This window comes from Lathamus discolor, chromosome Z, assembly GCF_037157495.1.
Source record: "Lathamus discolor isolate bLatDis1 chromosome Z, bLatDis1.hap1, whole genome shotgun sequence".
Taxonomy (NCBI): Eukaryota; Metazoa; Chordata; class Aves; order Psittaciformes; family Psittacidae; genus Lathamus; species Lathamus discolor.
In genome coordinates, this window is record NC_088909.1 from 69758537 (window position 1) to 69775230 (window position 16694).

A 16694-nucleotide genomic window follows, 5' to 3' on the forward strand; every position below is an offset into this window, starting at 1 on the left:
TGTAATTCCTATTGGCTGACAGTCATGATTTTGCACACAATATTTCTGTATCACATCTATACTTAAAAGGTCCCTCAAGACTGTTGCTTCTATACTGGGAGAATAGGTATTAGGGTAAAGCACAGGCCTTCATGTATCTTTGCAGTAGCAAGCAGTCGTTGCTCTTAACCCTGAAATGCTACTGCACCAGAAGCCATCTCTCCCTCTTAGATAATCCCTTTCTTTCTAAGAGGAAAGTTCATTCAGTCATTTCAACAAATGTTGTGGAAGAAACATTTCCACAAGACCATTCGTGTCAATGCTATTTCCCCAGGCTTTTTAAGTCTAAGGATCTTTGGTGACCTGTAGACATTTTCTAAGATGCTACTGACAGCTTAGAAAAAAGGTACTTTAAAAAATCTACTAGTCATGTCAAAATACGGTATATAGGAAACCAAAAGATAGTATATAGGAAACCAAAATAGGTTGGAAAAGTTTTAGGATTTTGCAAGTCAAGGAAAAATAGTGTACTATGACTAGTCCACTGAAGGGAAATCATTAACCATTCTTCTGTGGCTCCCTTCCATTTTAGGTACCTCTTAAAAAAGGGGATAAAACTGTGTCTCCAATACTTGTATAGCCTCCTTGGTAAAAACACGTTTTGCATATGTATGTCACTCACAACCTACGCATTTTCTATGCACGGCCCTAATCTGGTGAAATCTGACACAAAGACATCCTTTTAAATGTAAGTATTGCCATTGACTTCAAAGTGACTATTTCTAGGAATAAACTTTGTCATGTATGTGACGACAGGATCAGGGAGCTGGTATGAGCATGTGTCCCCGTTTACTGTACAAAGTAGATACACACTGCTCTTTTTGCTGTCTTCTCCTGTGGTGGAGACCTCATTCTGAAACAGACTGAAGTGTGATATGTTGGCAGGTGGTCTTTATTAGAACGGTCATTGACATTGTCAAGCACCTTTTGAAAGGTGACATTGCACCTAGAAGGCTATTAGGCCAGAGCCATGAAGTCTACAACAATTTCTCTGACAACATTGTAAACAGGTAGTATCTCTGACCCCTTTTTAGACCTAACTAAACACTGGAGATTGAAGTTCTTCTGAGTGTCTTTCATCCCTCTGTCACCCATGTATACACTTCCCCTAAGCTTTGTCTTGAAGTACCCTGCAGAAGTAGTGAAGTTGTGAGAGAGATACTTTAATTATAAGCACCACAGTAATGAATTCAAGTACACTCATTTATCATAAAGGGCTTCCCCATCTGTCTCTAAAGTATGCTCAAAAATGTTGTGTATTTGATAACATGAAGGTTGAGAATTTAACACATTTTAGTTTCAAACACTTCATTTTGGCTAGCTTTCTGAAAGATTGTACAAAAGCATTTTGACTGAAACAGCAGATTGGGGGGGTGGGGGTGGGGGCGGGGTGGGTGTGCGCACATGCACGTGCGTGTGTGTGGTCTCTTCCTAATTTATTTGCAGTTCCACCCATTGGGATCAAGCTGCAATCCCTGTAGGCAAAAGAAGATTAGGGAAAGCAACTGACTGTTTTTTCCCAGACACAGAAGGGAAAGCGACTTCTCAAGTACCGCAAGTTTTTCTGGCCACTGTACAAATTGTTCCTGAGTATGGAGAGTTTCCAAAAGACCTAATTAGCAACTCGCTACAAACATTTCTTTGCATTAGCTAATGATCCGACTACACTTGTAAGCAAACAGTACCAACATATCTAATCAATGCAGAAAAACCAACAGAATGCCTATTAAACATCTGGATGTCATTTTCTAGTTAGACATAGAACAAAACGAAAACATATGCATGTTTCTTTGATCCATGCCTCAACAAAGAAATTGTTGATAAAAAAAAAAACAAACACAACACTGGCCAGTCAATGTGTCATTTTCATAAAGCCTGGCCATTTCTCTTCAAATGTTCCCAGTTTAATTTTGCTGGTTTCCTGCAATCTCTAATTTTACCATATTGTGTGAAACCACAAGGGATTCTGATTTTATTTGAGGTTTTACTGCTGCATGATCTGCTACTGACTGTTTTGTTGTTTTTTTTTTAATTCAACTCGGGGAATTTTTAAGGGTGAAAGAATGGGGGGAGGGATGGTGAAATGACCTAGCGTAACTTTTTGAACATTCTTGCCTTCAAGGAAAGCTACTAATTAAAAAGAAATCAAATTACAAAGAGGGTATGCAATGGCTATCAGCCAAAAGATAGCTAATAATTAGAAATGTAATTGCTTTACCCTGCTCATATCATTTGCACATCATAAATAAAGAAATATTTTAAAAGTGATATTGTTTTGCATGCCCTCACAATAATTATTATTCTTTCAGCTGCATAGGTAGTCACTACTATACCACATGCACTCTATGACTCAGATACTATTTTTAACTCTATTTTATACCTGTGCCATCCTACCATTAATAAAGAACAGTCCCATCCTCCATGCACATAAACGTAATTTTTAAACATACACTGTTTCAGTTGAAAATCAAATGATCTCTCAATCTAAAATTTTGAAAGCGTAAAATCTATTGAATTCTGTAATTGCTTCCCCTACTGATTTTCTCTCACTGTATAGATAGTAGAACAGTGGGATAAATCATAAATTTGCTAAATAGTTTCCCGCCCACCTGCAGCCAACTCCTAGTGATTAACATTATCAACATTTTTATTATATGTGCCAGCCTGTGGGAAGTTAAAAAATATTGTGTGTAATAGTAGTGTTAACAGTAAAGAAAAAAAAACCCAACCAAAAAATATGGTAAACAGAACATCACACAATAGGTCATTTCCCTGAAGAACAGATGCTATACCTGAAACCTTTCCAGTATATTCAAACTACATTTTGAACCCAGTACTGCTTTTTTGGCTCAAAGCTCCATCTGCTTCCAGTGTGAGCTTTCATTACATAGTCAATGCAGGATTAGGCCCTTTGCTATTAGAGATAGGAGCACTACGTTAAAATGCTTACAGTGAAAAACAATTTATTTCAAACAGCAGAATTGAACGGATGATTAAACAGAACAGTTTTTTTGGGGGTTAATACCGAATGCAATCTTTTTATTGTATTTTTAAAACATAAGACAAAGGTTTAAACACAATTATGTTTAATCCAGTTTGAGAATTCTGTACAGTATGTATAGTTTTGTGACATAATGGTCTGGTATAAAATATTACCTTCAGTTGAATAAGGCTCTTTACTATATGCTTGGCCATATTTTGGCCTGTTTTCACTGGTGCGAGTAGTGAGTATTGCCATGGAATGAGCATGTTCAGTTTCCTGGGATTAACCTTGATTTATACACGACTAACAAAAAGGAAATTTTTATGCTCTAGTGGGCCAATGATGATGCATTATAAATTAAATATCAGATCATATTGGTTATGGTTCATGTAATGTAATTTCAGTGGCTCTCATTTGGGAAAAAAAAAAAAAAAAGTAAAAATAATCACACTTGATTCCACTACTGCTTTTACAGGTCTTTATCTTGATTATAATGAAGAAGATTCAAAATGCCCTAAAGTGTGTGAATTCTGAATCTAAGTAGGTTAAAAACACTTGTTAAAGAAACCCCACCCTAAAATCTAACAGTAAAATACAGCAATTCTCTTTCTGTTAAAACATGCCTTGGACATTTTAATGATGACAAATATAGGTTACAAGACATTCAAACTTTCATGTAGGCAAGCAATCCAAAAGAAAAAAAAAAGTTTCTGTTTACGTTCCAAAACATTGTTGTAATGTCATATCTGTTAATATCTCATTAACAACTTGCGCCAGCAGGTTAAGCAAAGTACAACCAAAGTTAGGTAAGTGTTACATTATTACAGACTCCATAGCTACTAGGTACACACACAAAGTATATAATAATACCTTGCATTTTTACGGCACCTTTGATCTGAAGATCTAAGTACTTTATAAGCATTAACTAATTAAGCTTTCCAAGGCCATGAACAGAGCAGTGATTTGGCTTGTCCAAGACTACAAGGAAAGAGCTGGGAACAGAAAGCGAGATTTTTAGCTTTACTTTTGCAGGCAGAACACCAGACAAGTTCACATTCCCGTCCTGGGAACCACAAGTTATCAAAGGTCACTACCAAGGGTATTTTGCCTCATCTCTTAAAAAAAAGAAAGACCCAAAATATTCAAGGGCCTCACATCTATTTATGTATTCAGAAACATGTATGCATAAATGTACAATACATACATACACAAACACACACACATATTCATAGGTACAAACACTATTACTCATACACATATACATATGCAAAGACACACGCACTGAGGCATACATGGATTCAGTTTGGATTCCCAAACAAAGCCCAAAGCTTCATTGCAAAAGACTGGGGGAAGTTTAATTTTCTTTTCCTTGGGTCGTTTCTATGTAAAACTGGGAATACTATTGTAGGGAAATAAGCGCTCTGAACAAGTAAAGCTCTATCTTGATATTGCAACATAGAATCATAGAATAGTTTGGGTTGGAAGGGACCTTCAAAGGTTGCCTGGTCCAACCCCACGGCAATGAGCAGGGAACATACCGAATTGTGTACGAAATTTGAAAGAGAGACCGCTCTTTCCTTAGGATACAAGATACAGCATAATACAATTCTGAACAAGTGTGTCTAGAAAACATTAATGGGGAATTGTAAGAAAAAGCAGATTATAAAAATTATCGAGTCTAAATGATGCAATACAACATTTCGAGGCCTCCTTTTAGGTAGTATAAAGGCGCGCTAACAGCATAAATACATTTTAGCGCATTAAGTTTGAAGGTACTGGTATTTCACACTCTACCGTGTAATTCTGGTACGAATAGGGTGGTTGTTAACAGAGGGTATGTTTTGAAGTTTGCTTCCCACTGCAAGCTGCGTCGCCGTTTGTCATCTCATTAGCGCCACACGCAGAATCTGTGGGATTTGTTTGACCCTCACCAACCTCGAGTGGGCCTATAAAACACAGCAGCAAAGCTCTTGACAGCTTTCCCCTGCCTGCGAGACCCCTCTTACGCAGAAAACCACTTTCCCCCAAAGGCCGACGCCCGCCGTACCAGGGGGTCACTGCGACCCACGCTTCAGCCGACGCGCTGGAGCGAGGCAAACAGCCGGCAGGTTCCGTCCTCCGCGCAGCGCTCCTGCGCCGCCGGCAGCACCGCCAGCAGGTGCTACCGTGCGCACCGGCACCGCCGCGCACGCAGGGCGGGTGAAGAGGCCGTGACGGCCGGCCCGACCCACAGCTCCGGCTGCCGGCACGGGGCAGCCGGCAGGCGCCGACCGGCGCTGGGCGAAGACCCGCGGGCAGCGCAGCCGCCCCGCCAGGCCGCCGGGCAGCCCGGCCCGGGGCGCAGACCCTGGGGCGGCAGTGGCGGCCCCGCGCCGGCACACAACAGCCACCGACCGGCAACGCGCCCGGCTCCGCGGGCCGCAGCCCCCGCGGCCAACACGCGCAGGCGCCCTGCCCTCGGCTCCCGCCCGCTCGCCCCACGTTACTTTGACTGACGGCACCCCCGCCCCACGCCCCTTCCCGGCGGCCTTCCCCCCTCCCGGCGGCTGCGAGGGCTTCGCGCCCTCCGATTGGCTGGCTGGCGGAGCCCCTGCCGCTCCGCCACAAACGGCTCCCAGCGAAAGGCAGAGAGGCGGTGGGACATGCGCTCTCGCCATTGGTCCGCGGCGCCCCCGCGCATCACGGCCCCACGTTGCCTCCGGGGTCGGCGATTGGCCAGCGGCCGCGGCGCTCCCCCCCGCGCGGAGGGGTGGGCGGTGCCGCGCGGCCGGTTAGCTGGCGGAGTGTGAAACCGCGTGCGAATGTGAGCGGCGCGGAGCAGCGCGGCGCCTCCCGAGCCACCGGCCCGCGCAGGGGCTGCCGGGCTCCCGCCGCCTTCGGTCGGGGACAACTTTGTCCGGGCTGCCCGGGAGCGCGGCGATGGTGGCGGCGGGGCCGCGGGGCGCCGCGCGCGGGGCGCTCTGCTGAGACGCGCGGCTCTTCGGTGCGCGCCCGCCCGCCCGCCCGCCCAGAGGAGGCTGCAGTGGTGCCGCCGCACGAAGGAGGTTCCCGTCGGAGCTAGCCCCGACACGGACGCTTTTGTGTTCTTTTTGTTTCTTCTTTTTCTTCTCCGCCGACGGGGCGGGCGGATTGGCCGGTCGGGCTAGCGGGCTTTAGCGCTAAGCGTTGTTTTCGTTTCTCTTTTGTCCGAGGGACCTATCTGCGAGTAACGGAGGAGTCTCGGCTGCGTGTGTGGCTCCCTCTCCCTGCCCCCCCTGCGTGTCGTGCATGTGCTACTGGAGCGGCGCCGGTCGGGGCCGGCTGCGCAAGCCTCCCGCCCGCCGCCTCCCGGCTTCCTCCCTTGTTGGCCGCTCCGTGTCTTGCTGATGACCTGGTCCGTTCACCGACTCCCGGGAGCAGCGCGGCCGTCTGCGGAGACTTCCTCTCGCCCCCACCGCTTGCGACGGTCCCGCCGCTGACACCGCGTTCTCCCGGCTGGATTCCAACCACCACCCCCCCGCCTCCCCGCCTCCTTGGTGAGGGGCAGGAGTGGGGAGAGGAGTTGCCTCCGCCCGGGCTCTCCAGCCTTACAGCTACATCTGCAACCCCGGAGCCCAGGAAGGGGAGCGGACCGTTCATCCGGGCGGCGGCGGTGCCCCCTCGTTACGCCGGATCCCGTCCTGTCCCGCCGCACCCGGGCGCTGCGGAGCGGCTGTGACAGTCCCCAGCGGAGCCCACCCACCTGTCCCGGGCCCCCCAACACTCCCCAGAGCAGCAGCAACAAAAGACCCCGCGGCCGGAGGATGCTCCCGCGGCGGGGGCACTGAAAGGCGCGGCAGAGGAGGGAAGGCGGCCGGCGGGAGTCGTTGCTCCTGCCCCCTCGGCGCCCCGGGGCGTGAAGCCGGGGCAGGGCGGGGGGCTCCCTGCCAGAGCCGCGCTGCGAGGGACACCCTCCGCGACCGGAGTCATGTTTCCCCAGAGCCGGCACCCTGTAAGTACGGCCCGGGCGTCCTTCCGCGGGGCTGGGCGTTGCTAGCTGTGGGCGCTGCCTGCCGCTGCGCACCCCCAGCTCCCCGCCCGAATGGGGGGTCAGAGTGGCTGGACGCCCTCTCAAGTTTGTCCTCTCCGGGGAGGAGCGGCACATGCTGCCTGCGGGCGTGGCCGGAGAGGGGACGTTTCCCCCGATCCCCCACTTTCCCCCCATCCCTTCTGCTTCGCGGGAAACTTATTTGCCTTGGGGATGCTGCGGGGGGTCGCCGCCGGCCCGAGCGTGAGCACCCCCATCCCCGCCGGATGCGACACCCGGCAGTGCCCCTGCGGCGGGGGGCGGCTGGGAGGAGCCGGCACGCCCCGCTCTCCTGTAGGTGGTGGTGGCAGGATCGGGTGGGTCGGGGCCGGAGCGGCTCCCTGAGCGTGGCGAGCCTCGCCTCTCGCAGATGAGGGACGGGAAGGTGGGTAACAAGTGAGCAGCGCCCCGGGGCGGCGGCGTCCGGGCCGGGCTCTCCTCTGCCTCCTCGCTTCACTCTCTGCTTCCTCGCATCCCTGCGGCCCTGCCGCGGCGGGCAGCGCCGTCCTCCTCTCTTCCCGCGGGGCGGCCGCGCCGTGTCTGAACGTGCCTCTCTCTCCCGTGCCGGCCGCCGCCGCGCCAGACCCCGCACCAGGCTGCGGGCCAGCCTTTCAAATTCACCATTCCGGAGTCGCTGGACCGCATCAAGGAGGAGTTCCAGTTCCTCCAGGCGCAGTACCACAGGTGAGGGGCTGCGGGCCGCCTCGGGCCGGGGGTGGTTGTCCCCGTCCCCGGCCGGGCATGGGGGACTGCACTGAGCGGCAGCGTCCAGGCGGTGGCGTGCGGCGTCGCGGTTCAGCCCCGCCGCGCAGCGGGGCCCGGTCCCCGGCGGCGTCGGTTCGCGCTTGGGTGGCGCGGGGCGCCCGGTCCGCGGCGGCTGCGGGTCCGAGGAGGTCGGAGCGGGGTGGCGGGGCGGCGGGGCTGCCGTGCACCTGAGGGGTCGTCCCGCAGGGCTGAGGCCCGGGCAGCGGCGGGAGGGAGGTGCCGTGGAAGCTAGAGCGGTTCGGCGCTTTCATGCACTCAACCCGCCCTGTTTGTTGGGTATCGTTGCGTGGGGGATTTTTTAAAAGTATAGAGGGATGACCTGCGCTAATTCTGTGGCACAGGACGTTACGGAGGCAAATTCTCATGTTTGCTCACTTGTGTGTGGTGCTAATGCAAAGGTTAATGAAAAGCCAACATATGTTTCTTAAAGAGCCGAGGAGTGTGAAAGCACCCAAGTACTGGAGTACTAACGCAGAGCTGATGTGGAAATACTGACGTGCGTTTGACTGTTGTGCTGTCCTTTAGGTGTTCTTGTTGAGTTTATACGTTCTTGCTGATGAAGCCCTTATAGGGATTTAGGGTGTTGGTTCTTGGCATACACAGGGCAAGTGCCATTAAAGGGCATTGATCTTAATTTTGTACTTACGTGCCCCAGCAAGATCTGGCTAAGAATAAAATGCTTTGCAGGTTTCTCAGGTAGAAATAGCCTGGTGTTGCTTGGGCTTCCTTTTTATTACTTAAGATGCTGTATTTTTAGTCTTACCTGAAATCGTTAGCTTGTTAAAGTCATTTATTACTTTAGAAATACAGTGTAAACATTCAGCATTGCAATGGTAAATTAAAAAGGCTGACTTACACACTAAACTGTTCCCCAGAATGCTTACTAGTGTCATTAAAAACGAACAAACAAACAAACAAAAAAACCAAACAACCCAAATATCCAAACCAAAAACAACAGGAAAGGACCCAAAACAAGAATAGCTTGCAGAGAACAAAGGGACCATGGAGGCATTTGCCCTCAGTGAAATTAGTCAGAACTGAGCTGTGGTTAGTGTTGAGATATGCAAGTACCAAATTCAACTTCATTTATGGAAAAATAAATAGAAAACAAACCTGCTATCAAATGATAGTCAGAGTTACTGATTTTCAAACTGTGGGCAAGATAAAGCTAGCTCGAGATTACTTAACCTTAAGAATTATATAGACATACTCAGTTGTAATTTGTAAACGTGAGTGGTGTTACTTGGCAGTAATTTACTGAATGCTGGGTACAAAGAAATGCCTGACTACTGACAAGTAGTACTTTGGAGAAATTCAGATCCTTTTATAGCTTGAAAGTTGTAGCACTTCATGCCAGCTCCCTGTCAAAGCATAAATACTGGATATATTTGAGTTCTGGAGGCAGTTCGGGTCTCACACAGCACCCACGAAGTACCTTTTAAATTTCCTGCTCAGCCTTTGTGTTTCATGTGTGAATTAAGTTTTTCTGTCTGTATTTGTCTGTTAGTTTATGATTTTTTTAATTAGTTGCTTCTGTCAAATACAAATAAAGTGGGTACATGTCAAAACAAATGACATGTTACATTAAAGTGTGATCTGTTTTGTAGCCTTAAATTGGAATGTGAGAAACTGGCAAGCGAAAAGACAGAAATGCAGAGGCACTATGTGATGGTAAGTGTATTTGTTTTTTCTTTATTTCAGTAAATATCTCCTAATTTAGTGTAAGTCAGCATAACAAGATAACGTATGCTCCTTTATTTGCAGTATTATGAAATGTCGTATGGATTAAACATTGAAATGCACAAACAGGTAAGGCGCTTTGTTTTCTAAACCACAAAATATTCAGTCTGTCTAGTGCATTTAAATATAGTCATTCTGTTTACCTTGAAAGGACTGTATCATGTGTCTGAATCAATAGCTATGATTTGTAGCTGTGATTAGTAAACCCTTGCCTACCTGCTGTCAAATGAGGTATAGATCAGGTTGAGCAACAAGGCTTTCTTGGTATTGGTCCTGTAAGATGTTGGCAAAAATAAGAAACATCTTGTGTCTGAAGCTTCAAAATACAGTTCGGTGCTTTACGCTGTTTTATTTTGTTAGTGATAGAGCCTTTGATGTGCAGAACTAGTCTTATGCGTGTGTAGCGTATGTATTGACAGTTGCTCAAATCCTTGCCATTTAAAGGTATGAAAAGATTAGTGACTTGGAAAGCTCTAGTTATGACTATGAGCCTGCAAGTTCCCATAAAATTCACACTTATGGCCACTATAATGGTGAATAAAAAGAGTATTGAACTGGAACAAGACACTAAGGACCTCAAAAGAGAAGAAAAGCTAAATGATTGCTCAGCCCAGAGGACCCTCAATTGAGTAGTCATTGTCTGCCAAATAAAGCATTAATGGCAGGGTGTAAGTATTCTGTAGATATGCTGACATTCACTTTTTCATCAAGATGCTAGTACAATAAGTCTTTCAGAAATCGATGGCCTCTTAAAAAAAATTATCATTAGATGAAGTTGCACAGTTGGACACATTTCAAAGTGCAACAATACAATTCTTTCTTGATGTGTATATGCTATTTCATCTAAAACTCTTGTTTCATTAAATTAAAGAGCATGGCTGACCGGCTAGGGCACAGCGAAGAAATTGATTAGTTCAGGCTTCAGATCTTCAGTATATTCAAAGACTTTCATTAAGCAAGTGAATTGCAGAGTTGAATTTTGCTTTTGTAACTCTGGACTCTTTGATTTTAACTTTTTTTATTTTTATTTTTTTATATATGTATTTTCTTCCCCCCCCTGAAAATACTATATTTAGTAAGATGGTATTGTAATTCCATGGCAACTTTTTGTCTGCAAAGCTGAGTAGGTGTTCTCTTGGTTCTTAGAAGTACACTTGCTTGAATCCAAAATGCCAGTGGAAAAAGAAATATTATGACAGCCTCTTTTGGTGTGTTTTTTTAAGGCAGAGCAGCTACAGTTGTGTTTGACGTTGTTCTCTGCTGTAGCTGCATTAGTCTTCATGTTTCTAATGTTCAAAAAGAGCTTAAGTTTTTCTGTGATGTGACTTTTCCAGGCTTCGTGATTTGGAGATTTCTGTCTTGAATTTCTTTCTTTTTTTTTTTTTTTTTTTTTCTTTTATTCTCTTAAACAACTTTTTGGCACACTGTATCCCATGAGGAAGCCAACATCACCTGTATAGCAGCCTTGTTTGGTGTGAAGTGGATGTTGTTTTGTGAAGACCTTTGAAGAGAGCATGCGACTTCAGTAAATGTACTGGGAGTTAATTTTAGATGAAATCAGTTAAGCCCAAAGGACTAAAGAGTGGAAAGTGAGGCTTCCACTTCGACCTTAACATCTGTGTATTGCAAGGGTTTAATGTTCTGTATGTATGGCGAGTATAATTCGATACCCAGTAGGCAGTGGTACTCTGGGAGCTTTTAAGATTATACCTGTATGGGTCCTAGCCAAGGAGAGCAAGAGCACCCTTGCTCTGTGTAGGCTGCTAAAAGAGTAATAAGCATTTGAGGGGTAATACATTTCCCTGCGTATGAGTCTTAGATACTATGCTTTTACATGTTAAGTAGTTCTAATTTCCAATAAAAGTAGCACCTTCATGTTAAAGAAAGACTCCCGATTTAGATGCCTCCAGTGAGGATGCCAAATGGTGTTACAGTTCAATGTCTAGGTGGTCTTAGATTACAGGAAACAAAAAAAAAAAAAAACCCTACCAGTGACATTCTTCTGTATTTTCCACCGTTAACAATAAGTCCTGAGGAGGCTTTTGGCAGATAGTAATCATAATTCTTATTAAAACTGGTGACGTCTAGCCCCAAGGGTGTAGCCAGGCTCAAATTGATGCTTTTTGCTGGCTGATCACCAGCATGGCCTAAGTGCTCATTATGTTGTAGAGAGGGCCTTTGGAGCTCTCATTACATTTGACAGGAATTCTCTCTAGGGGGAAACTGGGCATTAGCTACACTCCTGACAGGCTGAAATTATTCCTGCTTTATGGCTTATAACCAAATGCTAGCAAGGCATCATCAAGGGACATGAAAAATTGCCATTTCTGACAACATCTTTGTTACCGAAAAATGCAGTGATGGGGAAACTTTCTACTGAACAAGCTTTAATGTTTTTAAGGCCTGCCTGATACGTGGATGCTGCATGCAGTCTGTGGGAAGCCCTTCAGAATGCATGGGCTGCTGATTGAAAACCAAAAAATTAGACTGCGGCAGTGTTTCCTTATGCAGTGTGGTGTGTAAATAATTGTTAAGGTAGAGTCATGTGGATAAAATGAAGTAGTCACGGTTTGCCTGCATATGAGAGGATTGACTTGTACTGATGCAGTGGCATCAGCCAGTCCCTCTTTGTTTAATTTGGTAATCATTTTGATGAAACAAAGTTACTTGGGACTTAAATGTTGTTATAAACGGATTTAAATTGAGGTAAACGTCCCATACATGCTGCAGAGCTTTCCACATGAATATGTTGCATTTGAGTCCAGAAATGGCCATATAAGGCTTCCTTCACAACTTTAGCTTTGTATCTTAGTGTTTAATTGCTTAACTGTGTACTTAAATTGAGGTACTGCTCCTACATTTCAACTTGCTGGCTGAACAGTGGTCAGGAAATAATGTTTTTGGCATATTTGTGGCTAGTGGGTTTTGTGGTTTAGTGTGTGGGGGTTTGTTTTTTGTTGGGTTTTCCCCACACCTCCCCCACCCCCAGTTTCTCTGAGTTGGGTTTTTTTTGGTGGTTTGTTTTCGGTTTTTTTGTTTTTTTTTTTTTAAAGAATTTCAGAGTTTAGCTGTCAAGTGTATGCTGTGTGTGGATTCTTCTATCTTGTTTCCAGATAAATTATTTTAAGGTGAATAGTCACTAAGTTTTGCACACCTGAAACAGAAACAAGCACCTGAAGTTTCTTTTATGATAGATGCAAATACTGTTTTCATATATGTGTCCAGAAGACAGAATGAGTTAAGGATATATTACATGGTCTTAAATTTCTCTTCTGTGATACACTGTCCGAGTCAGATTTTTCCACTGTGACATCTGTGGCTGGCAAAACAGATGCATCAGCTGCTAGTGCCAAGATGTGGAGTTGGTTGGGTGTTAAAAATCACACTGTACTTAAAGAGTTGCTTCGCTTGGCTATTCAGGGCAGCGCCTCTTTATTTTCACCAGCTGTGTGTGTGATCTTATGTCATAAGTCAGAAGATAAGGCTTCCTGTGCATTCAATGCCTTGATTGTTTAGGTGAAAGATTAGCTTTTGTTCAGTGGCAGGCAGCCAAAGAAAGAGAAATTCATCACTGCTGAACCAACTGACAGACTATATAAACTACTACAGTATGTGGGTTTCTGCTATCCCAGCCATGACAGCTAGGTTTCCTTCTGTTTGGGTGGGTTATTGTGATCTCTGTGACCTGCCTGAAGGCAGATCTGCCATTCAGTACCTTGCCTCTTGTAGAAGAGTATGCAAACTCTAAAACTGCATTATGTTAACCAGTTGTGCGAGAGTTAAAAGTCTGGTTTAACCTGGACTGTTTCGTGGAATAATTGCCAGTGTTTTACAGCAAAGGACAGAATCTTATACCTCATTAGAACATCATGATGTTCTTTAGGAGTGGGTTAAATAGGAGGGATTTAAGGAGCTTAGTTAGCTCTCTACAGCTCCTGAGTAGGATGGCTGTGCTGTGGAAAGGGGTTTAGAGATAGTTTTTTTCTTCCTACTTGCGTCTTAATTGTTGGAATGAAAGACTTCATGAATCATTCAGGTTTTGGTGGTGTGCAGTGGGTATTTCAAGAACATTTTACAGTTGGCACTGCCACATAAGACGTTTTAAATAAAAACCTGTTTTTATTTAAAAGAGGAAATAGTAAGGTTGATTGGGACATAATATTTGTCACTCAAAAAATTGTACATATTATACGAACATTTGGTTTCTAAATGAGTACAGTTGTATCAGCAGTGCAGCCTATTCTACTACAACTAGAGTTGCCAGTTTGAATGTAGAGAAAAGACTAATGACCTCAACTTCTGAACCACATTTTAAGCTCGAGGCCAGAGTTATTGTGAAGGAATTATCTGACAGATTCAGGGCACTGTGTGAAATACATCTCTGCGTAGCTTTTATATAACTGGATTGTCAGATACTATCTCCTATGTCAACTTTATATACAACCTAATCTGAAAGTATGTCACAGTGTAAAAACTGTACTTACGTTAAACACTTCCTGATTATCTCTCATTTTAGACTTGATCTACAAGGTTTTGGGTTCCTCATAGAACCATGGCGAGAGATGAAACGTGTTCCTCCAGTATTCCTACTTCCTTGCTTTGCTGCAATGCACATTACCAAATGTCTGATAATGTACTTTATATACTGGTTCAAGTGGGCAAAAAAAATGCCCTGGTAATTTTTGGGGTAGGGAGAGGAGTAAGAGGGAAGACATTTTGTGAGTGTATAGTACCCTTCTGTCAGAACAGATTCCAGGGAAAAAAGCTTAATGCTTTTCCTCCTGCTGGTTGTTACACCAAATCAAGCTATGCATTTGAATTGCTTTTCCTCCCACCCTACTCAAGCACTTTAAGTGTTCATAGCCAAGCAATAAAATTGCATTGTGTCTCCTGTGCAAAATGAAAGAAGATCTTTCAGGCTTGATAGTAGGTCACCATTGGCATACAGTAAAAGCCTTTAAAAACAGCCTTAGGTTAACTGGCGCTTACCAAAAGACTGCATGGTACCGTTATTTTAAAAATGATAACAGCTTTGAGTAGAACTGGTGAGGTTATCTTTCCAGTTGAGGTAAGATTTAGGGAAATACAGTGGCAATTATGTCAAACACTACTATTTTTGTCTTTTGCATCACACTTCTTACTTGGGCTCTGAATGTAGCTATTTGAGCAATAGTAGTTTCTTATGTAGTTTCTTTCAGAAAGGGAAGAACAACAGCTGACAGGGAGAAGTTCGCATTTTCCCTGAATGTATTTGTCAAAACAGATAATTTAACGGGTTAGTCCTCAGGATTACTTCTAGGCCATGGCTTTTGAAGTACTTGCAAGTTGGTCCCAGGTTCAAACAACCTTCTGCAAGTATCAAGTTTCCATCTGAAGTAGTTTGTGGAGGTAACACGGTGTGACATTTTCTGGGCAACAAGTTGCAGTATTTGACCTACCCTTATAGGGAAGAATTTTTTCTTTCACTAGCTATGACTTTGCCTTTCTGCACTGGTGATCATTGCATGCCTTTTGTTGTCTTGCTGAGCACTTCTAAGAAGAATCTGGTTTAGTCTTCTCCATAATCATGTCTGTCAGCAATCAGATCACCTCTCCCATTACTCCTCCTTTTCTTGAAACTAAACAAATCTAACTTCTTCCTGGTACATTGCATGCTCTGATTGCCTGATCATCGTACTGGTGTCATTTAGTGACTTGCTCAACTTTGTCAGCGTCTTCCTTTTTTTCCAAACAAGGGGATCACTTTTAAATTTTAATCAGCTAGCTGCTTGCAGTCATGCTCTTGCATTCTAACATGGGGTGTAGCCTTCACCAACATGAGGGTTAGGGGCTGATGCGTATTGAAGAACCAGGACAGCTCTTGACCTCTTCTACGCAATTGCTTTATGGTGTGTTTTCACCCTGGCTGTGGTGGAGAGGAGGTTGGCCCAGGTGTAGGGCAAAAAACCAACCTTTCTTTGCTTTGGACTTTCTTTGGTTGCCCCTAGTTCTCAGAACAGACAAGTCGTTGATGCCTACCTGCTTTTTTCAATGAAGTAAAAATTTAGTATCTGTGTTGTAACCCATCTGTGTTGATTCCTTGTCAGGTTGGGCAGTCCCAACCTACACAGTTGTGTGGCTTTCTTTGGTTATCTTCATTGCTTTTCGTTCAACCTTTCTAATTTTTAGCTTAGCCTGTTGAAATGAGAGGACTAGAACTACCTGCAGTTCTGAAGGTGCAGGTGAACCAGAAATTTATATTATCACATAATTCTGTTTTCTGTATGCTTTTCTTTTTATTTTTTCTTTTCAAATATTTTGTTTTCTTTTCCCCCTCCTTTTCTTCTTTAAATTTCCCAACATTTTATTTCTCTTTAGACTGCCATGAAATGTTGGAACTGCTGGGCTTGCCTTTTACTGAGTTTTGGCTCATGAAAGATGATTTTAATACCAGGAGCCATCATTTCACATTGAGGCTAGGGATGGCTATTCCCATTGTGTGAAAATTTTGTTTAGATAAAATTCTTTTCATTGCCCACTTAGACTTCAGCCATTGTTTTTACTTTGAATGAATTATCTTATGGAGCAAGCTTTCTTACTGCTGGCTGTCTTTTCCAACTCACTGCTGAGCATGCTCATAAAATGGATTGCAGTAAAGGCCCCAGTGAAACTCCACTGGTGAACTGTTGATGGTATAGTGCTGGAGACGGCTGAAGAGTAGAGCTTGCTGAAATTGAATTTATTCTTAACAGAACTCTAGTTTAAATCTGACTAAGTTTGAAAATCAGTTATTTCTTGAGGTTGTTTCTTTTAAAGAAGGCCTAGTGATGCACCTTTTTTGGTACTTAAGAAAAATGGCTTGTTCTGTTGCTGTTTCAAGATTCATATGAACAAATTGAACACTGTTGAATTCTCTCAGTTGGAACCATAATCACTGTATGTTTAAGTGAAATTGGAATACAGAAAGGCTTATAGCGTTATTTCATAGGGTAATAGTGGTACTTCAACCTTGTGTTGAGTATTTCAGTTGTTGGCAAGCCTAGCTGTTACAAAACATACTTTCTAGTATGAGGGAAACAGTTCAGGAAATGAACCCGTTTGGTAGGTTTCATTGAACTTTTATAGTGACAGTAGTATTCTGTG

At 44.6% G+C, this 16694-nt stretch overlaps 1 protein-coding gene across 6 annotated transcripts in view; it reads left to right on the forward strand.

Moving 5' to 3' along the window:
• The first annotated feature begins 6021 nt into the window (after positions 1-6021).
• TLE1 (TLE family member 1, transcriptional corepressor) overlaps positions 6022-16694 on the forward strand; it is a 79910-nt gene continuing 69237 nt past the window's right edge. For all 6 annotated transcript variants that reach the window (XM_065663885.1, XM_065663891.1, XM_065663890.1 and 3 more), the window contains exons 1-4: positions 6022-6992; positions 7651-7751; positions 9440-9503; positions 9597-9641. In XM_065663885.1, the coding sequence (XP_065519957.1) occupies positions 6969-6992; positions 7651-7751; positions 9440-9503; positions 9597-9641 (234 nt within the window). In that variant the 5' untranslated portion in view covers positions 6022-6968. The remainder of the gene's footprint in view (positions 6993-7650; positions 7752-9439; positions 9504-9596; positions 9642-16694) is intronic.